General features: G+C 41.1%; 1 protein-coding gene across 1 annotated transcript in view; it reads right to left on the bottom strand.

The window, feature by feature from the left end:
- PARP14 (poly(ADP-ribose) polymerase family member 14) overlaps positions 1-23544 on the bottom strand; it is a 44374-nt gene extending 20830 nt beyond the window's left edge. Inside the window, exons 1-8 of the mRNA XM_033131932.1 lie at positions 23281-23544; positions 18588-18721; positions 17793-17826; positions 13156-13398; positions 10768-11004; positions 5079-7363; positions 2869-3105; positions 2095-2316 (exon numbers count right to left, since the gene is read on the bottom strand). Of these exons, the coding sequence (XP_032987823.1) occupies positions 2095-2316; positions 2869-3105; positions 5079-7363; positions 10768-11004; positions 13156-13398; positions 17793-17826; positions 18588-18721; positions 23281-23467 (3579 nt within the window). The 5' untranslated portion in view covers positions 23468-23544. The remainder of the gene's footprint in view (positions 1-2094; positions 2317-2868; positions 3106-5078; positions 7364-10767; positions 11005-13155; positions 13399-17792; positions 17827-18587; positions 18722-23280) is intronic.
- Between the last annotated feature and the right edge of the window lie 283 nt (positions 23545-23827).

Raw genomic sequence — 23827 nt, 5'->3', positions numbered from 1 at the left:
AATCTGGGGAACGTAATTTGGTGGTTACCAGAAGGTAAAGGGGTTGGGGGGTGGGGGATGAGGGTGAGGGGGATCAGATGTATGGTGATGGAAGGGGAGCTGACTCTGGGTGGTGAACACACAGTGTGATTTATGGATGATGTGATACAGAATTGCACACCTGAAATTTATGTAATTTTACTAACAATTGTCACCCCAATAAATTAAAAATAAATTAAAAAAAAAAAAGATTCTAAAGGAAAAAAAAAAAAAAGTTATTAGAAAACATGAAATTCCAGGTTACAAAACTGAAACAGGATGGATTTAGCGTCCCTATTTTGAAAGTTATCTAGAGAGGGGTTGTTTTTGCTACTACTGCTTCTGCTACTATTTCTGTTTCATCATCATCATTGTATAATAATAATCCGTATTTCTTTCAAAAATTTGAAACAGTCTGAAGGTTAATTCATTTTCGCATTATACCTCAATAAAAAAGAAGTTATGGAACATGCCAACTTTAAAAAAAAAAAAAAAAAAAAAAGTCTTCAGAGGAAAAAATATCACAGCCATCTATGGAGAATCAATACTGTTTCTAATGGCAACAAAAGTGTCTGCATAGACTAATCCTTTTATAGAATACTTGCAGAGGACTCTGAGTCCTTAGGAAAGAAAACAGGGTCTGGGGTTGCACAGAAATAGTGAGATTTGAAGGTTCAGGTCCGTGTCACAGGACTCACTCCCCTATTCACCCATTCAAAAACTCTCAGCACTTTATATCTCTAATTTAGTTCATTTTATATGTATAAATCTTAGCTCCCAAAGTCATTGTGACTTATAGGAGGAAAATTGTGTGTTACATACCAATTCCATGATCTATACAACCTTGTATAATGCAAATCTAGGGAGGTTGTTCAAAAAGTATTTATTGACTAGGAATTACTATAGTTATGCAGACCAATTAAATGGACCACATATTTGCCTGGGTGGTTTGGCTGTCTGATTAGAATTTAGATTAGATTTGTGCTTCCAAAGAACTTAAAGATTGTGTCTAGATCCAGAAAACAATTAAGTATGACCTAAAAATTCAGATGGTCCAATGATCCATAGACATTTTCTGGGTTGCTAGCCTTAATCTGTTTAATTCTTGCATCATTATGGGACTTTCCAAACGTTTAATGTCATTTACTCTACTGGACTCTAAGGACTTGGATAACAGCCTCTTATTAAATGCTTCTTGTCATCCCGTAATGTTGAGTCCAGCGGCTCACCCATAGCTGATGTTCAGCAAGTATGAGAAGGTCGACAGACTCTCTATGACTGAAGATAGTTCTGGTATTTCTGGTCCCAACTTCCTATTTCCATGGGGATGTGCTGAGTTCATTCCAATCATACCCTTCAGTGTATCTCATCCTGACAATTATATGTTGTGGTACTACGTATAGGACCACAACTGTGCTTTTATATTAGGTATTACAATTTCTGTGTTCATATGGAAAGGAATCCTGTAGATTAAAAGAGGGTTAGGGGATATGTCAACTCCATTGCAATATATGGACCTCATTTGGATTCTGATTCAAACAAACAAGCTGTAAAAACAAAACATTTATGAGACAGTTGAAAATTTGAACACTGACTTGATAATTAATGAAATAAAAGAATGATTGTCAATTTCTTTTATCTGTGAAATAGTATTGTGGTTATGTGACATTTTAAAAAGAATTCTAATGTCTAAAATACATACTGAATTGTTCATGGGTAAAATGTATATCTGGGATTTGTTTCAAAATAATATGGGAGGAAGGAAAATAAGTGGAGATGGAGATGAAACATTTTGGCCATAGTTTAATAATTGTGAAGATTAAGTGATGGGTACAAGGGAGTTTATTATACTGTTTTGTCTGCTTTTGTATATGGTTGAAATTTCCCTTAATAAGAAGTTAAATTTTTTTCTATATCCATATATTTGCTTGAAATTTGCCATGCTACAACTAGTATACTACTCGTTTACTTTCCTGTATGGAAAATACATGAAAGAAATAATCTATGAGATGATGAAGACATTGGAGGCCATTAAGGGTCAGTTGCCAAAATAACCAGAAATGAGCGAGGCTGTACCTGAATATTTTCGAGATCATTCGGCTGCAGGAGAAAGCAAACCTCTTGTAAAGCTGTCGGTTGATATTTGCTACTAAATTTGAACACTTCTGAAATGATTAATTCAGCAAAAACAGTTTTAGGAAACCCCAAATTTCCTGTTCCTATGGCTGGAAATGCAATTGATTTTAAGGACAAGTTCTCAGTGATTGTCAAACATTCTTTGATTACGTCTTCCATGATCTGAAAAATACAAAGCACATCCTTACACATTTTGCCTAGAAATGGGAGTTAGGACCAAAAAAAAATAAGAAGAATTTAGCAACTTTGTGATCTCTGTCTACTCCTTTTTTGCTTTCAACAACAGGCAGTTTAAGGGTAGTCGGAAGTGAAAAGAAAAATAGGAATAGATGAGGAAGAGGAAAAGACAATCTGAGAAACCCTCCAAAAAGATTCAAACTCACTCAGCAATGAAGGAAAGAAGCAAAGCAACTACTCTTCTCATCCCCCATGCTCTTCCATTCTTCATGACCTTGCCTTGTCTTCTTCACAAAAGATGTGTTATCTTTAATATTTCTTCCCTAACCCCCAATGATTGAGCACTATAATTAATTTATATTATTAAGTAGTCTTCAGGAGAAGTCAGCTACAGGTGAAAGAAAGAGCCATAATAACAAAATCTGCCAAGGATGGGACGTTCTTACAGAAGAGGAACAGACAGGGTTCAATCCATATTATACTGAAAGGAGTCCAAAGGGGTACCCAATTTCCTGAGAATTTAAAACCATGCCCTACCGCCTGTGAAGATGTGCTGCCATTTTGCCAGTCCGGAGCCACCACGTGAAGCACACGGTGGCAATGCAGATTGCAACCACTGGTTTGGAGAATTGTGCCCACGTCAACAGACATCGTTTGTCCGGTTGTGTTCACTTCTTCCTGGAGCTTTGGCCCAGCTTTTCTCAAGAGGGCTTGAGAAAGGGGCCCTCTATTAAGCACAAGATCCGAGGGAATGGAGTTGACGATAACATCGGTCTTAAAGACAAAACCAACAATTTGTTTCAAATTTTAACAAAAAGCATTCATCAACGATTGCTATATTTGAGCCCCCAGGCTTGGCACAATGGGGAACAACAAGATGATTAAGTTTTCAGAGATTTAAAATACCACCCCAAAGATTAAGTGTTATTAGATTCTTATTTAAATAACACTCCAGGACAAAAAGAGAGCTGACACGAAGCAATGTATAAATGGTATGGGATCACTGAGGGAGTCCAGAGGGAGTGCCTTCAGTGGCTAGTAAAGACACCATGGTTGAGGTGGATTCTAAGACCTGGGAAGAGTGGCGGCAGGCAGAGAGAGACAGGGAAGTCACTCAGAAGGGGGAACGGCAGGAACATATGTATGGTAGGTCATGAGCCGTGAGCAGATTAGTTTGACCTGATAGAGAGCTTCTGCAGGAAAATGCTGCAAGCCAGGCTAGAAATGTTTCACTGGGTCAGACTGAGGAGGGCTTTGAGGGCCAGGCCAACTGGACTTCCCCACATACAGTGAGGAGCCATGGAAGCTTTTCAGCAGGACAGTTAATGTGAGCAGATTAATTGGCTCGATTAAGACCTCAGTAGAAGAGAGGAGAAGGCATTATGACCAAGTGATTTTCAAAAGAGTCACCAAGGACCAAGGCTTAGCAGATACTGTGGCATCAGAAGCCAAAACATCTATGGGAATAAAAAGGAATGGAAGGAATGTCTTACTATTATTCAGTGTTCAAGGTAGATGAGGAACGGAACCCATTCTGATTACTGACTCTTGGTCAAAAGTTTCCTGTTTGTTTGATTTTTTAAATGAGAAACCAAATTATTTTTAACATTTTGAAATAGTGCAATGGTTAAGAGCCTAAACAAATTCCAATCCTGATCCGCCATTTGTTAGCAGTGGGGCATGGGCAAATTACTTAAACCCTCTAAGTCTCATTCTTCCATCTGTGAAGTGTGAAGAATAATAATCTTGGACTCTACCTTATGGCATTGAATGAGAAAATGCATGCCAAGCACTTTGTATAATGCCTGGCACATACTAAATAATCAATGTTAGCTATTATTCTTGTAATTATTATTTAAAGTTACTATACAAGGAGGATGACCCACAGAATGGGAGTAAATATTTGCAAATCATATAACTGGTAAGGGACCTGTATCCAAAATACATAAAGAACTCTTAAAAATTCAGTGATAAAAAAGACAACCCAATTTAAAAGTAGGCAAAGGATCTGAATAGACATTTCTCCAAAGGAGATATGCAAATGGCCTTCCCTAGGAATCCCTTCTGCCCACAGTCCCCAAATTAAAGAAGGAACAACTGGCACCTCAGGGGCTTCCAAGGCTGCTGTTCCCATTAGTTGAGCTTGTGTGACAAAGGTTGTTAAATACATTTTTTGAAAACATGTCACCCCCTGGCGGACCTATAAGAATTATCCCTACATATTACCCAGACCCTTCGCAGGTCCACTGCCCACTGTCCTTTCCATATTTTCTTACTGGTGTTGGGTGCCAACGATCCCTCAGACAAAGCCCCACTTACCCTGGTTCAGCTTCATTAACAATATTCCTGTCCTCTGCACCCATCCTATACTCTAATTTTTCTGTAGCTGCTATCAGTAAATTTGACAGGAAATTGACCTTAGATTCATCAAAATATGACAGATGTTAAGGCACTGAAAAAGGATAGAAAGCCTTGTACACGTGAGGTATTGTGGATTTTCACATTCACTGGAAACCTAGTGATCTGAATACACTTCTAGTTCCCATACATAACTGGCCAATCTCTTTCAGTAAATGCCACGGTGAAGTAGCCCAATTTTTTAAGGAAATCTGTTCCCAGGCCAGGAGGGAGGGCATGGGATTCTCCCCCTTGATTCAAGATTCAACCCTAATCCTAATCTTCCTTTGGCAACAGCCTAACTGGAGTTGCAGCCCCTTGGTGGGTGTTCTGTAAATAGGGACACTCACTGTAGCATTTTGCACCTCTTCTTGCAACCACCGGATCTTCAGGCCTCCGGGGCACAACAGCATTTGTCTGTTTCCATGATCTTTTCTCAAGCGGGGCTGGACTGCTGCTGGTAAACTGGGCGGGGAAGCAGTTTCAGGCAGAGTGTTTTTAAACATAGTTTTCGCAGTTTCAGGCAGAGTGTTTTTAAACATAGTTTTCACAGTTTTAGCAAAGGCCTCAACAGTCTTCTCAGCTGCATCCACAAGGTAAATCTCTTTCAAGGTGCGTCCTTCCCAGTTATATTGGAAGTTTTCCTTAATGGCCAAAACAATGGTCTCCACACACTGGGATAAGGGAAAGCCAAAGATTCCAGAACTAATGGCAGGGATGGCTATGGATCTGTACTGGTATTTTTCGGCCAAATGGAGACTTTCTTCCACGGCCCTCTTTAACAGGAACACACACTCCTGGGCGTCGCTGTCCTTCCACTTGGGCCCTATGGCATGGATCACATGGTGGTATGGGAGCTTTCCTGCTTTTGAGATGGTAGCGTGGCCAGGTAGGATCGCGCCTTTGTTTTTCACTATCTGCTCACAGTCTGCTTGGAGCTCATGGCCAGCTGCTTTTGAAAGAGCAGCGGCAAGACCACCGCTGTGCCGGAGGTCCCCATTTGCCGAATTCACCACCACTTCCACAGGAAACTGGGTCAAGTCGCCCTGCTGTACAATCAGCGAGACTCCAGGGGCTAAGTCTGCCCGGGAGAAACGCTTTTGTCCGTCAGCGCCACCTCCCTTCTCCTCTTCTTCATTCTGCTGTAGTTCTATAAAACAATCAAATAACCGTTTGGCCTGAGTTTTATAATACCATTCATTGTTTTGGAACAACTGGCTGATTCCTGGCTTATCAATACAGATGCTTTTAATACAAACTGAATCCCTGGCTTGCTTGAGGATGTTTATTCCCTCCAGGACTTGAGTCTTTGAGCCAATTAGTAAAATGCCTTTTTGTTTGTCAGCAGTCTTGAACTCTACCTGAACATTTATCTTCTTTGTCTTTTGCAAGAAGAGCTTCTTCTGTGCCTTTAAATAATGAATAACTAAGGGAGGCTTTACTTCAATAAATCTCTCTATTTTCGCGTTTTTTTCCAAAAAGTCAAGAAGGAAGCTGTGGGTGTCGTTTACTTCTCTCACGCAGCCTGCGATGATGACCGCAGCTGTGCTTTCTGAAATTAATTCATTGATTATTACAGTCTTTGAGGAAGACTTATATTTCCTATGCAAATGGTGAGTGATATCTTTCCACTTCTTGCCACTAAGAAATTCTCTGTCCTCGATGTCTATGCGCTTATAATTCAGGGCACTGATCATTTGCTTTTCAGCTTCTAATAGGACTTCAGAAGAACTGCCGGTTAAGAGAACAGTTGTACCCTCTAGTTCATAAATTGCAAGAATTTTTTGTGCTATAAAAAGAGAATTAGAGAATTCTGCCCAGTCGACCTGTTGCAAAAACTGGAAAACCTCAGGGGGAAGCTGAATGTTTTTCTGAGCCATGTTGAACACCTTTTCCTGGATTTCACACTTTACTTTATACACATCTGCATGGAATCCTTTCAAGTACACGTGTTGAGTGGCTTCATCATAAAAAATCTCCATGTCTGGGAACTCCGTGTGAAAATGCTCCTGTATACCGCTGTGGCACAAAAGAAAATACTTTCCTGGAGAAATGGCCACTTTTTCCTTTAGACTTTGCTCTTCTCTTTTAATTCTTTGAGTGGTGTTTTCTATTAATTCCTTGATTTGTGGCTCCATGTTTTGTACATCCTCTGATTTCCCCACTAAGGTTACAATCTCCATAAGTGTATCAAATTCAATCAAAATCCTGTCAGCTTCTAAATCATTTTTTATGGTGTCCCACACTACTGGATCCACTTTAAGTGGTGTCACTTTATATCTAGACCTGATGTCAGAGAATGTTGTGGAAGCATCTTTCTTCCAGTTCTTGATTCTTAGTCTTCCTTGATTGACTAAGGTGGCTGCAGGTCTTACGATAACTTCACTACTGAGTTGGGACCATGTTAGCTCACAGTGACAACGTCTCACTTCTTCGTTTATCTCTTCAATCAGGTGATTATTTTTGTACAAGAACTTCCATAAAAGAAGATCCAGTGATTCTTTAAATGGTGCTGGAAGTTTGATCACAGGCTTCTCCTTTCCATATAAAGCTGTGCCCAAATAGGCATAGTATGGAAACACAGACAGCGGCATATTATTGAAGTGAAGTTTCTTGGTCATGATGGTGCCTAACACTTAAAAGGAAAGAGAGAAAATAAGGTAATCCCAGTGTAGTATGTTTCAAATGAAAGCAAACAAGAAAACAAATTTCCTACTCTAGAGGGGAAAAAATTCTAATGTTTGTAGAACTTTGATGCTACAACATGTTATTAAAAAGCAGCTCTACTCTCAAAGTACTCAAATATAAATTGATACCTATGTAACACTGCATAGGTATCCCTTGTTTAATGGAGTAATTACTTTCAAGCCAAGATCACTCTATGTTGCAATTCTGTCACATCAATTCTAGTTTCTGTTTTTCTGATAACACTGATATATCACCACCAGGTTAAGAAACAAATAGGACTTTGGTCACAAGAAGGGGATAATGTTTGCTCCAGTGTGAAGGCTATTTTGGTGTTGAAAGCAAAGCTTGTCTAAGAATCATGCTATTTGCAGTTTCTTGCATGTCTCACAACTTGAGGCTTCGTAGATGACTTAGATTCCATTAATACCTGAGGAACACAGTAATAATTATCATAGCTTACCTATGATAATTAAGGGGTCAGACGCTATTCTAAGTGCTTCACGTTTATTTAATTAATTTGATCCACACAACAACCCCTTGAGGTAGAGACTATTATTATCATCCCTACTTACAAATGATAAAGCTGAGGCTAGGGAAGGTTCGATAACTTGAATGAGGTCATGTAGAATGTTAATATCTGAGCTAAGAGTCAAGGCAATCTATCTGACCCCAAAGCTCATGCTCTTGCTCCTCTACCAGGGGGTCCAAACCGAGGTCATCCCCAAAGTCATCGGAGAGCCCAGCCCAGAGACTCTGATTCAGTAAGTCCTCACCTTCCCTGTCCCTGCTACAATCCACCTCCTGACACTTTTACTGGGACACTGCCTAGGGTGGGAGATATACATGTTTGTGTGCACCTGCGTGCGCGTGTGTGAAGAGAGAGACAGAGAAAGAGAGAGAGAGAAAGAGAGAGAGAGAGAGACAGAGAGAGAGCGCAGGGGGCGTACTCTCCAAAGCCCCTCCTCATTTTGTGTTATTTATTAGACAGGTAAAAGGGGTCTAAGAAGGAAGGGAATTGAAATGAGTTCCAGTTACAACTTGGATTAAAATAACATCCTTGTGGAAAAATGGTAAAAATAACTTCACCTGTGCATGATTGACTCCTAGGCCTTGAGACAGACACAGTAAGAACATGGCCTTTGGAGGTCCAGACACATAATTTTAACTTCCCAACATGGCCCCCTACAGGCTCCGAGCCTGGGCAATACCAGTGACGACTAACATACTGATCACCTACCATATAATAAGCACTTTGCAGGTATAATTTCATTTAATCCTCACAACATTCCTCTGAGGTAAGTAGTAACATGAACTCTGTTTTACAGATGAAAAAACAGAGGATTTGGCGGGTTAAGGTAATTTGCCCAAGATCACTAAGCTAGTAAGTACCAAAGCCAGGATTTGAACTTGGGTCTATCTGATCCAAGAACCATCATAGATGTCACCTTAATGTGCCTTAAGTTCTCCATCCTGTTTCCTCTTCTGTAAAGAAAGAGTAACTATAGCTAACTGTGCAAGTTATGATGGGGATTCAATGAGATACTGTGGTAGAAAATGCAGCAAAAAAATCTCATATGCAATAGGTGTTTGATAAAAGTTCCTTTCCTTAAGATTTTATGAATCAGATTTTATGAAGTTGACCCAAATAATTTCACAGTGAAATGCCTCACATTCCTCTCAAATAGTCTACATAAAATACAATATTGCTAAATAAATTCTGTTCTTGATCCAGCTTTATCTACAATTGGCCTCAGTATTGATAACCCACTATAAGGGGTGAAATACCCCACAGGAAAAATTAGTATTATAGGTGAAGAGGAGATCGGGAAAAAGTGGAGAAGTTAGGAGCATAGATTACGAGGCCAGACTACCCAGGTTGAAATCCTGGCTCTGACACTTACTGTGTAACCCTGGTCAGGTTGTTTGACCTTTCTGTGCCTCCGTTTCTTTATTTGTAAAATAGGGATTACAATAATAGCAATGCCCATAAAGCAATGTCTGTGAATGTGCTTTGTAGCACCCTGCAGAGCTACATAAGTCACAGTTCTAAGAAGGAGCATCCAGAGAGAGAAAGGGGAAATCCATGTATCTCAGAGAGTGGAGACTAGGGAATGAGTGAGCTCAGAGTAGGGGGCATGGTCAACATAGTCAGATGGTGCAAAGAGGTCAAGAGAAATGGAACCCTTGAGAGTGCCTTCTGTTAACAGGTGTAGCTCTGGCATAAAATAAACCTTAACTAAATAGTTCTTATTATTAGTTGTACACATGTAACTAGACATTCTGAGGACACACCCAACTGCCCCCTGCCCGCGAGATGTTCAAAATCCCCAAAGTTGTCAACTCCCACCATAAGCTGGGAGGTTCACTTCTCGAGTAGACAGCTTTATGTAGCTCTTTCCCTGAATCCAAGACCAGGCTGAGGGAGATATAAAGAACATGCAACTGAGGATCATCTTTTGTCCCTTTGCCCAAGGAACACTAGGTCTTTCATTCCATTTTAATCTAAACCAGACCTTCACCCCATTTTCTCCAACTCATAAAAGCTGAAAGGAGGCTCCTCCAAGTACCCCATGAAACAATTTACCTTAAGTGGGTGGCATACCACATGATCCTGTTTCATGCTCCCCCAGTTAATCCCAAGCATGATGTTCCTTCTTTCCCTAAGATGTAAGACGTCTGGCTCCTTAATTCCTACTCCTCAGCCTTGACCTCTGAACATCAATGAACTCTCCAAGATGACTTTGCACATGCCTCAGAGAATGGGCGATCTATGGCTGCAAAACCCTCACAAGTGTTTTCCTAAAGTTCAGCTGGACATGGTTTTCACAGGCTCACTGCAAAGAACGATCCAGCGGACATCCACTGATCATGTGAAATCACCCCTATTCATTTCTGAATGACGGCACTGACACGTTCCAGGGGAAGTGTTGAAACTTTATAGGAATTGTATGTGTTTCTGAATTGTATGTGTTTCTGTATGTGTTAGTATTTGTTTACCTAACCTTGTTGAAATTAACTTGAGAATTTCTACCAAGTGTACAGCTAAAAAAACAAATCATCTCTTTTAATACAGTATTCCCAAGATTGTAAAAATTATAGGTTTTTCAGTTCATCATAGGTAGAGATCCATGGGAGAATATCCTTATATAAAAACTTGACATTAGTTTTCTAAAGTTTGAATCACTGGACTCATTCCGCATCATATCCCACACGAACAGGATTACTAATTGGATTACCAATGAAATATGCAAATAAAAAACAAAATATAACAAAATTCAATTGATAACTGTTAAAATCTGCTAAAATGGTTTAGATTATGCCGGTTTACAAAATAAGGCAAATAGATATTACCTTTTCTGTCAAAAAATTCAATCAGAGCTGAACTCTCTTCAGGAAAATATTCAATACTGGCAATTCTTCCCCCTCCATTTTGAGGATTTTCAAATAAATGTTTTAAATTATAGTCATCAACACCAGGCGGCAGGTTTTCAACCCTGATTGTTTTTGTCACTTCCAAAAGTATTGGAGAAAGTTGAAGTTTTTTCACTGAATGGTGCTTGATACAGTCATTAACAAATTTCACGGTATCTACAAAACAAAATCAATCAATCATGAAGTTATGATTATATCTTTATATTATACAGAAGAAACTGAATATGAATTAAGATAAGGGGGAAGCTAAGCACTCAATTTTTAGATGCAAGACTTTCTAGAATACAAATCTCATTTCACCCCTTTCTAAAGTCCTTCAGTGGCTCCCCATTACCAGCAGCCATGAGTTCACACTCCTTAGCTAGGCTTATGATGCCCTTGGCTATTGACTCCAAACTAATTTTCAAATATCACCTTGGGTTATGGTCTGCCATTTTATTTTCCATATCACCACAAAAACTAGTCATTATTTTGAAAACCCATTCTCTTTTGCCTTTGTACATACAATTTGCTGTGCCTGAAATGCCCTTCTCGAATTTTTTTATCCTGGTCCTATTCCTCCTTCAGGACTCAGCTCAATTATCTCTTTCAAATAAATAAATATTGATGGTGGGCCTACAATGTACCAGGCACTCGGCTAGGAGCTGGAGATGGAGTAATGAATATAACAAATCCGTGACCATTCACCATCCAGGACTGAGGAAGTCTTAAAATCAAACAAATGTCTGATTGTGGGATGAAATGAGGTGGGAAGACTAAGGATTCCCAGAGTAAGTGGTCACTCATCTGAGTTTTGAAGGATGAAGAAAAGTTTACCAGACAAATAAGAGGAGAAAACATTTCAGGCAGAGGGAACAACAGTGGCATGAAACAACATAGTGTATTTGGGACCTGATAGACTGGTACTTCTGGAGTATAAACTTCGTAGAAGTGAGTAGGCAGTGCAAAACCAAGCCTCCTCGTTTGGGTCCCCTTTCCTCCCATTCTCCATAGCTTGCCGTTCACAGCCGAGGAAGGCAGCTTCTCCTTTTGCATCTTCATTATTCATTAACATATGGGTTTCCTCCCTGCCCCATATGAGTTCCTCAAGAGCAGGAACTCATGTCCAAGAATTACTCATCTCGGTACCCACAGCACCTAGACTAGTGAACTACAGTAGGCATTCAAGATTTTTGATCAATGAACAACAGCCAGTCTGTTTAGTTTTACCTTTATAAGACATAATCATACATTTAAAATAAGAATAGCTCCCTTTATTGAGTCCTTCCCATGTCTCAGGTACTATGTTACGAGTTTTTCAAACATTATTTCATTTAATCTCCACACAAACTCTGTGTAGGTATTATTATCTTCATTTTATAGGTGAGGAAAGTAAAACACACAGAGGCAGTAACTTGGCCAACTCAGATAATTACTTAAATGGTGAAGCTAGAATTTTGACCTCGTAACCGAGGCTCTTAATTAACCATTCCACTGTCATGGCTATGAATAGTGAGAGCTTGGAATTGGAAAATGTCCTTGTCTTTCTGGAGATGGCTTTTCTAATCTCAGAGATTGTCCACAGACTCCTCACACAGATCTCAATGAGCACTCATTTTCTGCATCACATGCACTTTCTCTCCCTGCATATGTGGATGAGCATGCAAGTACTAAGAAAATACATGGTAAAGGGGATAAGGGAAGAGGCGGTACAGAGGTGTGCGGCCTGGGTTTCAATCCAATTATTCCATTTATTAGCATCTCTGCACCTCTGTCTCCTCAAGTGTAAAATGAGGAATAATAATAATCTCAAAAGGTTGTTGAAAGGAACGAGTCAATTCACACATGCAAAGAGCTTAGCAAAATACCTGACTTATAGTAACATTATATGAATGTTTGCTATTATTATTACTTTCAAGTCCAGTTTGGTAACACAGATCAATATTTATTTCTCCCAATGAGGTAACACATGTGAAAATGCTGACTCCTCTGCCTGGAATCACTTAAATAACCTTAGACTGTAGATTTCTATTTGGGTGTGTTATCTCTCTCTCTCTTTCTCTCTCTCTCTCTCTCTCTCTCTCACACACACACACACACACACACGTCATCCAATAAAGTTCGATCTACTAAACATACGAGAATTTGGATTCAAACCAAATTTGCTTCTTTCAAATAAAAAAGGATCTATATTAACTAGAAGTCCTCTCTCTCTTACTAGCTACTAGAAAGAGTCAAATTTTCAGAGATAGTCCATTAGCTGGGTGTCCCAAATCCCAAGAGTGGGGTGCAAAGAAGACTGGCAAATGAAGCATCAATTAATCTTACCTATGTATTTTTGAAAGGTAACTACGGCAACATCAAAATCTCGTATTACTTCGACTTGAAAATCATCACTGGACAGGCCACTTATGTTCTCCACTAACAAGATTAACATTACATCAGTCACATTTGCTTGGAGATTTTTAAATGCAACCAAAGAGGGAATATTTTCACATTGTTCTGGGATGTCTTCAATTTTCTCTGGTCTTCTATCGAGAGAGATTTCTGAATCCAGTTCTTCTGACATATCTGATTTTAGGATACAAAAGATAAGGTATTTACTACCATGGTCTTAGCAAAGTAAATTATCATGAGACACTGCTCTCTTTCCTTCCCAATTTCTTGGCTAACCCAAATAAAAACAGATTTTATAAGGCTTTTCACATAAATTAATTAAAAACAAAAAATGTACCGTGTTATTATTATTATTTTCAATTGTATTACACCCTTTTCTAGTGACATATATTTCTATCATATTATAATTATTGAACTCAGTTTCTCAGAGAAAGGAACATATTTATGTATCCTTACATTGTTGGCACATAGTATATATATATACTTGAGGCTCAATAAAAGTTTGCTGAATTGGAGATTTACTGCTTAGACCACTGGAGGAAAGCAAGAATATCTGATGATGCCCAAACATGGGCATCATCTAACACATTATGCTCTGAAAAGCAATACGTTCTCATCACTGAAGAAACAAAAAAAAAAAAGATACTTGCACTGAATGACTAAGGAATACAAATAGAAGGTAAAACAGCCTAGACAGCTGTATGTATGTATCAAACTCATTGAATACCAATCATTCCAGCAGTTTGTTCCTCTCTACTGTTGACCATAAGTGAGTTATACATATGTATAAGGTCAGTCTCACTCTATGCTTATCCAGTGCAGTAAAGCATGATGGGTACTACCGTGTTTCCTCGAAAATAAGACCAGGTCTTACATTAATTTTTGCTCCAAAAGAAGCATTAAGGCTTATGTTCAGGGGATGTCATCCTGAAAAATTATGCTAGGGCTTAGTTTCCCGTTAGGTCTTATCTTCGGGGACACACGGTATATGATCTTTAGACATTCTTTGAGCAACTATTCATTTGGGGCCCTTATTATGTTCAAGGTACTGAATGTGGGGAGAGGGGTGCATACAATACACATTAGATAAGGAACTTACAGAACTTCTAATGGAAGTATTTAAGAAAAATGAGACAGGGAACTGCCTTACATAAATGTTTATTATGGCAGAGTAAAATGCTATGCACTCATCATATCCATTTAGTTTTCTTTCTGTGAAATATTTCCAAGATATTTTACAGTTCAATTCCTACAGTAGAGTTCATGTGGCTCATGGAATATGGGTGGAAGTGGTAAATTTCACTTCCAAGCACGGCCAATACAAGTCTCCTTCACATGGATCTCCATTCTCCATTGCAGTGATCTTGCAGTGATCCACATATCAAGGATAACAGTATCAAAAATGGAAGAAGCCTGGATTTCTGATTGACTGCATGAAGAGGTCTAGACTCCCCACAGGACCCTAGTTGCCTACTACACTGAACTGGGATGTGGGGGGCTGTTTGTTACAACAGTTAGATCACTCTGACAAATGCTCCTGCTATGTGCTGGAGGTGGCACAACGCGCACACACTCATGCCAAATAAAAAATAGCTTAAGGATTCAATAACAATATAAACTAGCACTCAATGAGACAGGTATGACAAACCAAAATGACTACTGGGCTGAGGGTGAGGCTATATGAGTTCAACCCCTGATTCCACCATTCTTTAGCCATGTGACCTCAGGCACATCTCTTAATTATGGAATGAGACTATTGGACTAAGCAAATATTAAGAGCCTTTCCAGCGATGTAGTTTTATGACCCCATGACTATTAAAAGCCTCTTCACAAGGGAAGCTTGGTTACCTGCCAAATAAAGAGCATCAACAATTAAACTAAGATTCCATGAAAAAGAGATAAAGGGATTGGGTTGGCTTAGAAGGCTTGAGAGAAGAGGAGGAAACTGAGTAGATCTTGAAGGGTATAGAAAAGTGGGGTAGAGAGTATTGTGAACAACAGTAGTACAGGCAGAGTGTCGTGACCGCACCAAACTATTTAGAAAATGGTGATGTGACCAATAAAGCTTCATCCAGAATGTGGTTTGGACTTGACCTTGCTGTTGGTGGTAAGGGTAAGTAAGGGAATGTTTCTGTGAAACGAATGACGTGATATCCAGCAACAGTACAAAGAACTGGTCAGATTTAAGGAGAAAGACATCAGAGATAGAGGGACTAAGCAGGGTGCTCCTGCCATCGGGGATTTGTGAGGTAATAATAGGAGTCTGGGGTGAAGAAGTAATGGATGAGGAAAACTTTTTTTAAAAAATTGATACATTTCTGTGACCAATATATGTGAAAGCTCAAAGAGGAGAAATGACTGAAATTTCTAATAGGTAATGGGAAGACTAGTTGTGTACTTCAAGAGAAATAACGAAGGCAGAAGAGGGCACTGGTTTGGGGAAGCCGACGACACCGGTGGCTTCAAACATATTGGCTCTAACACATTTTCTAACAGGAGGGTCAGACACAAGGTCTGGAATTTAGAAGAGAGTTCAGGCTAGAAACACAGACTTGGAAAAATCAGAATTTGCCGACCACAAGTGACCAGTATTTCTGTTCTTGCTCGTTCTCTTCTGATTCTCCCACTTGCTGGTTTCTACCTTTCCGGCCCAGCCTGACTCAGCTTAGCCTGGAACAGGACACCTGCGTAGGGCTCACATCCCCTGATGTTGGTTGTGTGCCTTGATAGAACTTTCTCTGCTCTGTCAGCTGCATGCCAATCTTTAACTTAAAGCTCTGGGTTTCAGGCATGCCTAGTGCCTTCATGGTGCAGCATTCTCTGATCTCCTCATCCGTGAGATATGGGACCTATTAGAGAATCACCCTCCATCCTCATTTTGCTCAGTTCTGAAAATTGTCTAAACCATTCCAATTAATTTCAAGAGTCCTATTCTTAGAGCTATTGTCAGAACTCAGTGTGGAGCAACCATTCAACAAAGGACCTGCTCTTCCATCTCTTAAAAGGGTCAACTTAAGTATCTTGTCGAAGACTACCCAACTTCCTTGCTGGTTACTATCGTTAGAGTTTAGGTCAGGTTAGTAAATGGATCTAAAATTTCCAGGACAATGAAAAGTCCATTGGTGGAGTGGAGCTGGATGGCTCTTCCTGAGAATACACACACTTGGGGTTTTAAGCAAATCTGAAGCAGTGCTAACAAATCAGTTAAGACAGAGTTAGGGTAAAATCTATGAAACCATAAGAAACACAGATTTGATTAAATTCTAGATGCAGGAAATGGTACAGATATAAATACGGAAATATAAAACCACTTGCTGGTCTAAAATTGAGCTTGAGGGTACACCACCTAAGGCATCTTCCAAGAAATAGATAAGGATTTTGAGGATCACAGTGAACATTGGGAGTTGGGTGAGCCAGTCTAACATCTGAAGAATGGAAAGCAGAAATTACACTAAAGAGACCAAAAAGAAAAACAAAATCCTATCTCATAAGAACCATGAGATTTTTAAGGAAACCATGCATACTAGATTCTACAGTTTAACAGTACATCTATGCTAGATATATATATATATATATATATATATATATATATATATATACACACACACACACACACATATATACACACATACATATATACATACATATATATACATACATACATATATATATGTATATATATAATTATCCAGTCATTTTACCAAGTAAAGGCAGTTCTCACCCTAGCGCCATTTTCAAAAAGAGAAAATTGCACTTTTTCGGAACATGTTCTCAAGACAATTTCAACTATAGAGGACAATATTTACATATTTTTTAGAATTCCTTTTCCCTAAGATCTGGATATAAGTATCACTTTATCTTTCTTGCTCAGCCATTCCATACAGTTCATCATTTCCTCCCCTTTATAACAGCATGCTTAGCCAAGAAAACTAATCACTTCTTTAGTAAATGCCAGGTGGTACTATTGGCCAATGCCCAGACACTAGTCAAGCAGCAGCGTCTACAACAGCTACTAGGTGTTAGGCTGTTTCCTACAGCAGATGGGACCAGAAGAGCTGCTGCTGGTCTGCAGGGCTGCACCCACATCCTACACTCAGCACCCAGGATCTTTCATACACAGTGAAACTACACCTTCTTGTTGTGGCTCCAAAGAACAGCACTTTCCACACTCAGTGCTCAGAAACTGACTTAGCCACACACGGCACCCATGACTCGTAATGTCCTTGCTTCTTGATGGCAGGTTGGGCACAGGGGCTCTAAAGGTCAGTTCATCACCACTTTCCAAGCACCTCCTTGCCCTCCTGTCAATTGCAAGGTGTCTCCCAGTCCCCACAGAAAGAGCTGTGCCCATCGTTCTGACCTGAGCCCTTACAACTCAAGAGGCTCCCCTAGTGTTCACCCTCTGCACAGCTGGCTGAGAGTATATAGATGGTGCAGCCCAAAGCATCTCCAAGCTGAGCAAACCCTGCCTTGTGAAGTCAAGAAGATAAGGATGATGTCTACAAGTGCCATCTTTAATAAAAGTAAAACTGCTTGGTGAAGGCCAATCATCTCAACCAAGATCTTACCTGGTTCTTTGGCATGTTCTTTGGTCTTGGATTCCTAAAATCCAAACAATAAAGTAGCATTAATAAATTACAAATAAATTATTTACATTAAGAAAATTTGCTGTGACCAGTCTGAAGATGTAGGGTCAACAGAAACGATAATGAAAAGTTCTGGCAATGATGCCGTTGAATGCACCTCATGTATAGTGGCATATCCATTTACTCAGCACAAAAATCACTGGTAAAAGTGAGTCACAAATAACAGAACCCCAATGAACACTAAGTGTCCGGGGTATGGGGCAATACTTATCTTTCCTCCATTTAACATTTCTTGAATGCTGCCTGTGAACAAGCACTGTGCCATTTGCTTTACAGAGGTTGCCTCATCTAATCTTCACAACAATCCAACGAAGTACATACTATTATGATACCATTTTACAGCTGAGGAAATACTTAGTATATGCAGTATGGCTCACTATCCCCTCAAAACAATGTAAAAATAAAACAAATAAGCAAGTTCCAGGTTAAGAGCACCCAGGACAAACAGACGCAAAATTTCCCATCTCAAACCACCCTTATTATAACTCTCAAATCTTGACTTTTCCAAGTGTCTAAAAATCAAACAAAAAATGCCCCCTCCTTCATTATTTCATACCGACCCTCCCACTAGTCTCACTCCCTCCACATCTGTACGTTGCTTTTCTCACCCCATATTGATTTACACTTTGCATTCCACTAGATTTTCCTCATTGTGCTTCCCCGCCCGGACACCTTGGGAAAACACCTTTCTTCCCTTTAACTCATTCCCTTACTTACTTTCGTTGAGATTTTCCTCTCAGAGTCATCATGGACGTCACCTGGGGCTGTGGGCAACTGGAGAGTTAACTTGAATGTTCCTTTTCCTGGCCATACTAACTCGTGGTTCTGTCTCTCCAGAACTTTCTGCCGAACTGAAATATTAAAAAAGAAGAAGAAGAAGAGAAGAAGAAGAAGAAGAAGAAGAAGAAGAAGAAGAAGAAGAAGAAGAAGAGGAAGAGGAAGAGGAAGAGGAAGAGGAAGAGGAAGAGGAAGAAGAAGAAGCCAATTGTCAATAAATCTGTACTCACAAAAATGAGTCCATGATTTCTACAGGCTTTGTCATCATCAATCAACGGTTTGTTCAGTTTCCCAAGAGAGATCTTGTGTAGTGAAAAGAGGTGAAGTTTGGCAAGCAGACTTGGATTTGAATTCCATCTTTAAACTTATTTTTTTTTAAACTTCAGCATGTTCAAAAGCCTCGGTCTTCTTGTATATTAATAAACAATTAATGAGGACTGTCTTATATGGGTGTTATGTGGATTAAGTTGAAGAAACATTATAAAGAGTTTAGTCCAGAACCTGATGCCCAGTAGGTACTCAGAAAGGGAACAATATTTATTCTACAGTAAAGGGAAAAAATTACAGCATCCCTTATGGTTAGCTAGTGAAGCCTGGGTGTTGCGGCCTGGCATGATAACAGCCACGTTTTAGGAAGGTGATGCAGATGGCCAGGAGCAAGAATGACCAGGGAACTAGGTAAAAAGCTGTTTCAATCCATTCTTTAACCTGTGAAGATACGCGCCTCATATTCATTAGAAAAAGGAATATAGAAGAAGGGATGGGAGAGATTTTTTTTTTTTTTTAATTAGCACATCAGGCAGAGGGCTGCAGTGAAAAAAAAAACTGAACAGTGGACATAAGCATTCAAACACCTGGACTGAAATTCCAACTCTGTCACAAACTAGATGACTGACATTGAGAAAATATCTCAATTTTTCCTAAGTCTGTTTCTTCACTTAAACCAGTGTCTGTGAATGAATTTTATAACACCCACAAGAGCTATGCAAATATAAGTTATCATTATAAAAAGAAGTAGCTAGAGAGAGAAAGGGTAAAACAGTATACCTCAGACTGTGGAGGGCAGAAAATGAGTGAGCTTCAACAAGGAGCCGTGCTTGACAGAGTCAGATGGTACAAAGAGGTCAGAGGGAAGGGGAACCTTCAGAGTGTCCTACTGTTCACAGGTGTGACTCTGCCATAAATGTTGGGTTACCATGTTATATTCTGATGTGGTTGGCCTGATCAGGCCAAGGCTACAGGTAGCAATCTTTCAAAAAGTGGGGCTTGAATAGCTTTTGCACCTCAACAATCCATGAAGGGATGGGGAAGGTAAGGCCTTAACTGGATGCCAACTGGATGAAACAGACCCCAAAAACAACATGAGAAGGAACACCAGTCTCTAATTTCACTCTTTATGGGAGGGAAGATGTTTTCACACAGACTCCTAAGGGGCTGCCCTCAGGTAGAATGAGGACAGGAGAAGACCCTTGAAGCCACAGAGGAAGCTACGTTCTGTAAGCCAAGTTGTCCAGACCTCCATGGACCTCTGTAATGCATTTCTTTTATTAGTCCTTAGAGTTTGGTAGAGTCCTATCCAGGCATCTAAATGTGCCAACCTGTTCTGTGTATAATATGTATGTGTGGGCACTACCACTGCAAGAGAGCAGATGGCAGCAATACCAGTAAGTGCTCCCTAACAAGGTGAATCCGGGAGGAAAAAGAGCTGAAACTCTGATGTCCAGCCACCTTTACCCATGTGGACGTCTCCCTTCTGCACCAACCTCAGACCACCCACACTTACTTTATTTATAGAGAAGATGGGTCCCCTTACCACAGAGACTGACAATAACCAGGGGCCAAATTATGACCAGAAAGGATGATACATGTACACCTCTAAAACAGGGTTTAAAATCTTCTAAATCAATTTACATGCAACTTTTCAGAAATTTAGTTAAACCATATAAAAGTAAAATACAGTTTCTAAATAGTTCCTGGGTGCTATAATTTCTACAGAGAAACATTGTTGGGCTCATTCTTATTATGGGAATTATATGACTAAAGTCATGTTATACTATGGGCCTGCTGCGGCCACTGTCATAGAGGGGGAGGGAATGGCTGCAGAACTCTTGCCCTAGGACAGCTAGGGCAGGTCTCTCATTGTTAGCAAATTCCTGGCAACTTGCTGCTCAGAAAGCGGTTCTCCTGGTAGGAAACTGAAACTGATTAGGGACTTTCCACATTTCAAGAACTTTGACCATAAAAGGTCTTGAGTTGCACTAAGCTCTGAGATATCTGTGCTGAGAGTAACATGAAGGGGCCATGGGAGTGGCCTGGGGGTGGAAGAAGGGGGTCATGGGCTGGGAGATGTGAAGGAAGGAGTCTGGCAGGAGACTGAAATCAGTTCTGCTTTGAGGGGCTAGAACAGAATGATGTTATCATCACAAAATTATATATTGCACTGGTGGTATTTTTAAGCTGTTTCTATTTTCTAGAATCATTTCCCTTTTTGTTCATTCAGGGTCATCAACAAACAACAGGGATTCCCAAACTTTAGTACAGCTGATTCAAAGTGCAAATTCCCACCCGGCCACACTCAGCATTCCTGAGTCTCTACACAGAGCTGGGGCTGGGGCTGTTTAAACTACTGTGAGTTGGGATGCAGGGGATGTGTGGCCCCAATTTGAGAACTACTCCTGAGGATAATGGGATGCTGAAGAAGTGAGAAATGTCCCTAAAGGAAAGGCCCATGGTGATGTTAACAGCTAGAATCAAAGTGGTAACATCCCTTGAGGAAAAGACTTACAATGCACAGCTGCCTTTCTGAGCATTCCTTGGTGAAATTAGTCCTTGGAAAACTTTGTTATGTTTTCATAAGGGCTCTGAGCCAAGCGGGTCTCCTGTCCCCTTCCCACCTCACTTCCTTCACTCCTATCTGCGCACCCCCCTCTGCTCTCTGGGTTTCATTTTCCCTTTCTAGATCCCTGCTAGAGCATTCCAATTGCTCTCAGGGCCCTGTAAGCCTCCTTGCCTCTCTTCTGGCCCAAATGCTTCTCCAAATCCAGTAACAGGAAGGCAGGATCGGGAGTTGTCCACATCCTTTCCAATGAGATTCCAATGGAAAAAGTGTGCGCTCTCGAAGCAGCAGGTCAAGTACCTCCAGTACAGGACCTGGTGGGTATCTTAAGCAAGCAGATACCTGGTGGGTTATTTGTCCGCCCCCTTTCTTAAATGGCAACAGCAAGGGGAGGAGGGGAGAAGTCAGCTGCTCGATTGCCTGTGGGGAGGGACCTTCCCCCTCAAAAGCTTAAAACTCCCAACCACTTTTAAGCTAGGCTGAGGACTACCTTGAAACCCAGGGAAGACGTGCCCGAGGAACTCAGTACTGCGTTGGTCAACGGCACGCCGCCTTTCCCCTCCAATAACTATTTCACCCAGAGAATGGGATTTTAGGCAGTGCCTCTGCCGCTCCCCCAGGTAATCCGAAACCACTGGGCATCTCCCTGACTCATGGGGAAATCCCCATGACTTCTCACATTGCTTCACCCCTCACCTTCACCACCTAAAAATTAACAAATAAAAGGGACCCTCCTTCTCCCTCCTTCTCAAATGGAGCCTTGACCATTCCCACCGAATCAATTACCAAATCCAGAACAGTACACAAATATGTATCTTTTATCCCCACACTGACTTTCAAGGACTCACTGGTCCTCACTTAGATCACTGCATGAATCTCTTAAAAGGTCTTATTTTCATAGACTCTCCCAACAGAAATCAACGAACGCATTTTCAACCAAATTTATCTCCCTAAAGTATAGGGACATGTCTCTCCCCTACCTACCTGTAGGGGAAAGTTCATACTTCTTATGGTATCATACAGATAAGGTCCTCTATCATCTCAACCCAACTTGCATCCTCACCTCTTCACAAAAAGGTTTAATAATAGAAGGCCTAAGATTTTTTAAAAATAAGAACCTCCGTTGCAATCTTACAAAATTTTGCAGAGCCCACATGTTCTCTTTATTATCTAGTCTACAGACTTCCTTGTGCACAGGGGTTAGCAGACCACCCCCTCTGGTCAAACCATCCGGCATGTTCCTTGAAAGATGCCTTGTGCTTTCCTGCCCCCAGCACTTATTCACGCAGGGTGCTGCCATCTGAAGAGCCTCCCTAATATTTCGCCTCTCAGGAACTGAATTCACCCTCCGGAGTCAGACGTGACTATCCCTGGAAACTTTTATCTTCCCTTAAAATCGTTTTTCCATAAACCTCTGGAGCTCTCGAACTGCTGCTTAAATAGGAAGAAGACAAAAATTGCAATGGAATTGCAACTCTGCTATTAACACACTATGTAGCCTGGTAAAAAAAGAGGTGAGTGAATGGGCTACCAGTCAGCTATTTTCTGTTCTACCTTGCGCGGTTCTGCGGCGCCCTCCAAGCAGCCCCGGTGCGCGCCTGGAAGCGCAGGGGAGAGGGACCCGAGCGCCACCTCCCTCCCACCCCCGTGCATTCTTTGTCCATTCTGCAACCCCTCAGGCCCTCCCCTGTCGCCGCTGCTGGAGCGAGGCATAGTCTCCCGCTGCATGCCCCGGTTCCAAGTTTCCCTGGGGAAAAGGCCCGGGTGCCCCCCTCATCCACCGCCCGGGCGCCTCACCGTCGTCCGGGAAGAAGAGCACCAGGAAGCGGGCCGGGTTTCCGGGCTCTTGGCGGACCTCACACTCGCCGCCTCCCGATCTTTTCGGGCTCTGGAAGTACATCTGCAACTTGGTGCTCAAGCTCTTCGGTGGGTCGGGGCCCCAGGACCCCTCAACCAGCAACGGGAAGCGGCCGGGCTCAGCCATCCTCGGCTCAGCTGGCCCGTCCTGGACTGCCAGTTCCACCGCAACTCCCGGCGGTTAACTGTGCCTCTTTCGCTTTCGTTTCCTGGAAAACTCCTCCCTGCCCTTAGGTTCTGCCTTTAACTGTACAAAGCAGCCCCGGATTTGATTAGTCTCCCCCTCCCCACAACACATCTTCACCTTCATCGGGGGCCCACAGCAAGGGCTGGCCATTGCCACTCCCCGCAGTGGATCTCCCTCCATTTGTGTACACGGGTCCCTAAGCTCAGGACTTATGTGCCACTCACACATGTACCACAGGTGAAAGCAGCAGCTTTGGGTCACAGGACCTCATGCAACCACAAAGTTTTATTTTTGCCACAG

The sequence above is a fragment of the Rhinolophus ferrumequinum genome, chromosome 2 (assembly GCF_004115265.2).
Source record: "Rhinolophus ferrumequinum isolate MPI-CBG mRhiFer1 chromosome 2, mRhiFer1_v1.p, whole genome shotgun sequence".
Classification (NCBI taxonomy): domain Eukaryota; kingdom Metazoa; phylum Chordata; class Mammalia; order Chiroptera; family Rhinolophidae; genus Rhinolophus; species Rhinolophus ferrumequinum.
The sequence above is the reverse complement of the archived record's forward strand: the minus strand, read 5'-3'. Positions and strand labels throughout refer to the sequence as shown.